Here is a 5,323-nt window from a genome sequence, read left to right as displayed (position 1 = left end):
CTTGATGAAATACAGTCAAACCTCTCTAAGGTGGCCCTCTGTTAAGCAGTCACCCTCTATTAAGAGATCACCTTTCAAATTCCCAAATTTTACTTTACATATTTACTGTATATTTGGCCTCCATTAAGCAGTCACCTCTACTAAGTGGACACTGTCACCATTTGGACTTCCCAATTGGCTTATGTTATTGTAGTTCACCTCTGTTATACAGTCACTTTGTTACATTAGGTGGTCAACCAGAGCATAGTTTTACAGTTACCAAAAACTTTTGTTGGTGCTGAACAAAGTCAGTGAGATGACTCACAAAATTAAGTTATGCAACCCTAAATCACAGACAACCATAACTGAATTTTTTCACTTCATGTTAAATGAGATGCCAAACTGTCAATGATCTGCTTTAAGGCAAAGATGCTCAACTCTTCCTTATGAACAAATTTACCATAAGGTCTGTTGACTAATGCTTGCATTGCTGTTGTTACAAACAATAAAATTAATGTAGATTGCCTGCGTACTTTTGTTTTCTTGTTCAATTTTTTGCCCCGTAATGCGCCAAATTTTGATCACCTCATTTAAATGGTCAATCTTTATTAAACAGTCACCTGGCTATTTCTGAAGGGTGATCGCTTAACAGAGGTTTGACTGTACAGAAAACATAGCAAGTGTTAACAAGATAAATTATGCCAGTTATGCACATTATTGAAGTCCGATCATTTCAAGATTTAGAGGGTTGTTGAATATTATTATCATTACTTGATAAATTATTGTCCTAAAAGATATCTTCTTTACACAGTTTTTAAATTAATAAACATGATTTTATTACTATTATTATTATTACTATTATTATTATTATTATTATTATTATCACTATTATAATTATTACTATTATTATCATTATCATTATTATTATTATTATTATTATTATTATCATTATTACCTGTTTTAATTAATTTTGTTATTGTTTGGTCCTCCTAAAAGAAAGAAAAGAATTCCATGTAAAATATTGTTATCAGGCTCAAAACTTGCTTTATCCATCTCAAAGGGATGGCATTATTAATGTTATGGACAGTGAGCTATGTACAGATTGCAACAAGGTCTCCCTAATTCTGCTGTGCTTTGCAAACGGTAGAGCTTACTCAAACAAAGTAAAGGCTGTCAGTTTTCCTGAAGCTTTTGAAATGATGATAAGGTTGAGATAGTCAAGCCAAAATGTATTAATTTTGGATCACAGGGTACACAACATCAGAAGCAATCATTCAGAACTTTTCTGGGTTCCTCATGGACATGTCCAGTGTTCTTCAATTTTTCAGCCCAACATAAATATTAAAAGTTGTGATGTTATAGCATGCTACTTTTAAATGAAAGATTGATTGTTAGTGCACTGGACTCCAGAGTGAGCAGTCTGGGTTCAAGCCCAGGCTGGCAACATTGTGTTGTGTTCTTGGGCAGGGCACTTTACTCTCACAGTGCCTCACTCCACCCAGGTGTATAAATGGGTACTGGCGAAATTAATGTTGGGGGATGGGTAACCCTGTAATGGACTAGCATCCCATCCAGGGAGGAATAGAAATACTCATGCTACAGAAACCAGGATAAGCTGCGGCCTAATGTGCCACTTGGGTCATCTGCAGACTCACACACAGATCAGCCACATGGAGGTTAGAAGCTCACAGGTTTAATAGCTTTTCAAAGAAATCGACAATAAAGCAATGAGAAAGCTGCAATCACATTTGGGCATTAAAACATCTTTAAAATTTTGGAGTAACACGTCCTTCTTAGTTTTGACTGAGTGTCCAATTACAAAATGTTCTTTAAGCTAGTGATGTCATTACATAACAGCAAAAGAGAACTATTAACATAAGACAATAAATTAACATACTTCACTTAGTGGTTCACTGCTATTTAAGGGAAGATCTAAGCATATTGATGAACCTAAAAGGTAAATAAATAAATAGATAAATAGATAAATAAATAGATAAATAAATAAAAGAACAAAAAGCAAAAGGTACATTTTATCAAAATCACTACAAAGATTTTTATCCTATGCTTCTGCAGCCAATAGTAATATGTATAATTAACTACTTTCACAGGAAAGTATGAACTAAAACAATTTGACCTCACAGTCAACAAAAACAAGTCTTACAACTTTCCCTGTTTTTACTATGTCATACAAGCAAATAGTAATCACCTTTCCCCTCTTTATAAACAGTGTAAGGTTAAGAAAAAACCAGTGCCCCCTAACAGGGGTATAGAATGGTAAAATCTGAGACTCACCAAGATGTCAAGACCCTCATTTCAAATCCGAGCCTGACACAGCATTATATAAAAATCCGAGTGCGAGATGCCATGATCAAGAAATCCAAGTGTGAGATTATACAATTCTCTGTGCCTCGCACCGTCGGAATATGAGTTCCAATACGACAATTTGCAAGCAGGATTTATTTAAGACTACCTGTTTCATTGTTGAGCCATAATGTTGCTGTTGTTTTATGACAGTTAATTCAGACAAAACTTTGCTTGGCTTGGAAGACTCCAAAACTCAAATTTCAAAATACGAGATTCTCAGACTCTAGTTTGAGAAGTCAAGATTTCAAGACTCACAGAAAAGACACAGTCAGAGATCGATCATTTTTCAAGGACCATTCTATACCCATTCTAACATGTGCCATATTTGCAACATTGTTTTTTCTTTGGGGAGAAAGAAGATCTCTGTTTTATAGCACTCATAACAAAGCACAGCAGCATTATAACTTGTTGTTGTAGTTAACATCCCAAGCACTTAGAACTGGTTTTGACTTGACAGCCGATTGCAAAAGGGTTGGGAGACTGAGAAAAAAATCTTTTATTTAAAAAATGTACATATAATCTAAAAAAAAAACAACAACAACAACAACAAAACAAATGCGAGAGGAGGTGTAAGGTGTAATGTCAATATTTTAGAGAAGCGTTGTCCTAACACAGGGCATCTCAACTCTTCTTAGCAACTGGCTGTAACTCTAAATGCACATGGCTTCATAACTCAGTTGCTATAGGAACAGACAAGTAAACTAAAGGCAAAGCTTCAAATGCAGATGGAGGCCTGAATATTAGTACAGTAGAACCTCACTATCTCAAACTTGGTTATCTCAAACTCAAATTATTTCCCATAGAATATACTTTTCAGACATTAACTATTGGCTATCTTGAACTCCTGTTAACTCAAACCCTTTTTTGGTTCCCTTGAGGGTTTGAGAAAGTAGGATTCAACTGTATAACAAATTTATGTTTTTTTTAACATTTCAACTGTAACTTTTCGTGACATTCTGTAGAAAACTCAACTTACCATTACAAGTGTCAATAACTGTGTCACTACTGCTTCTGTTAGGGAGGGCCGTTATTCTAGGCTCATTACATGGCTTTATAACTGACGTTGGGAAATACAGTACATAAATTTTAAATTTTATGGCTTACCTTGCCTTCTTGCCATTAAATTTCCACTTAAAGTTTCAAATGTCACTTCTTTGTTTGGGTTCCCTAAATTGTGCAAAGAAATTATCGCACCAAAAGTCATGTTTAACGTGAACCACTAGAGATGTGGCCAAGTTCGTATATATACAGTAATAGATATCGAATTTCACCATTTTAGCTTTTCTCCTTTTTAACTAAAACACAGCCTAACAAAGGAAATGCTGTTACTAACAGTATTTCACCTCAGTCCTTACAGACTGTGGAGAAACACTTCTCTCATCTCACCTAGTGAGTTGAACAAAACTGCTGCTGAGGCTAGGGTTGCATGTCCACATAAAGGTACTTCACATTTTGGTGTGAACCAACGCAGACCAAAACAGGATCCTAGCAAGGCAAAATAAAATAATGAAATTCTAAAAGATAGGGGTTCAAAGAGAGAGGAGGACTGAAAAAACAAAACAATGCCATTTGTCTTAAGAGCTACTAGTACCTTTGTTGTAGGTGTCTTGGCTATTTTTCTCTGTAATAAAGGCAGTCTCTGACAAGTTCATTTCTTTGGCAATTTTCTGTAAGATGTCATCACTTAATTCCTGAATTGGACAGAAAACAAGATAATGATCTGATAAATGCATGATGATATTAATGAATTTAATTTTAAAAATTAACTCTATACACCTATTTTGTAAAAATTAAAAACCATGCTCATTGTGTTAAATTCTAAGCAATGTTATTTTAAAAGCGACTTGTACAGCTAGAGGGGGCGAGAGGATCCCTCAGTGATTTTCCCTATCCTACTTATGACCTGACCCTTAAATCAATACCCTGTTTCAGACCTACCTTATAATTAGTTACCTAGTTTAGATGCATTGTGAAGGGCTTTTGTTGATGGTCTTGCTGATAATGAAAAAGTAGCCTCTTCTGAAAAACATACCCAATTCAAGACTAGAGTGCTAAAACCAGACCCTATTTGAGACCAAAATGGCCAAAATCGATACCTTATTTCTGACTAAAACTGCTAAATACCATTTCCCTTGGGGCCGCACATACCCATTCAGCCCATACAAGGGAGTAGCCCCTTTCCTTAGGGAGAGGGTGTGGGAATAGTATGGTAGACAGGTGGGTGTTCCCACTTTTAGCAGTACGTACTGGTCTGCGTTTTTATTTTCCTATGACCATTCATGTCTATGCAATTTTTTAAATTATCCAACCAAAGATAGCCTAGACTCCAACCCTCCCATTCTCCCTCCAGAACCCTCCAGGGGGAGGGTCCTGCACTCCTCTGTGTGATATTTCTCTTTTTGTTGTAGACACTAATCCTTTCCAAGTGCCCTGCCATTGGTATAATTTAGATTTTATGCGCATCCTTAACAATAAATTAATTTTCCGAAACAGTATGTAAGTCTTATCAATGGAGTGGGCTTTACTAGCTTCGAAGCTTTCGCACGTGCACAGGCCGACGCAACTTTTTCAAAATCGTTGAAACCCAGAGGATTTGTACTAACACTCTACCAGATCATTTATCTAAAAGCTAACTAACTTTCGATCCTACAAGGCATACTGCGGCTGGGTTTCCACCAAAAGGTTTGTCTGTAAATGCGTCCACCACAAAGATACGGCGAGCTGACCCCGGGAGAGTTGACTTCTCTTCGTCCGCCATCTTGATTATAATCTTATCGTTACCAATTCTCCGCGAAACAGATTTTCCGGGAAGGGTCCGGAAGGTTTGGCGGATCCAGCGATCGAATCACGTGAGCATCTTTAGTCCGTAACAAGAAGGAAAAGCTAATTTCGTATTGAGAAGACCAAACGAATTTCTTTAGGTCAAGCGTTGTGATGAAAGATAAAACAGAACTTGAACAGTATCAGTGACGGCACGAGG

General features: G+C 36.5%; 1 protein-coding gene across 1 annotated transcript in view; it reads right to left on the bottom strand.

Moving 5' to 3' along the window:
* The window catches only part of LOC110066387 (phenazine biosynthesis-like domain-containing protein), a 10,739-nt gene extending 5,416 nt beyond the window's left edge, over window positions 1-5,323 (bottom strand). The window contains exons 1-6 of the mRNA XM_089271207.1: window positions 4,982-5,323; window positions 3,935-4,034; window positions 3,730-3,828; window positions 3,448-3,510; window positions 1,877-1,929; window positions 935-968 (exon numbers count right to left, since the gene is read on the bottom strand). Coding sequence (XP_089127333.1) covers window positions 935-968; window positions 1,877-1,929; window positions 3,448-3,510; window positions 3,730-3,828; window positions 3,935-4,034; window positions 4,982-5,101 — 469 coding nt within the window. The 5' untranslated portion in view covers window positions 5,102-5,323. The remainder of the gene's footprint in view (window positions 1-934; window positions 969-1,876; window positions 1,930-3,447; window positions 3,511-3,729; window positions 3,829-3,934; window positions 4,035-4,981) is intronic.

This window comes from Orbicella faveolata, unplaced genomic scaffold (assembly GCF_042242905.1).
Source record: "Orbicella faveolata isolate gen_17 unplaced genomic scaffold, um_ofav_v1 contig_34, whole genome shotgun sequence".
Taxonomy (NCBI): Eukaryota; Metazoa; Cnidaria; class Anthozoa; order Scleractinia; family Merulinidae; genus Orbicella; species Orbicella faveolata.
Note: the sequence above shows the minus strand (reverse complement) of the source record. Positions and strands in the feature narration are given on the sequence as shown.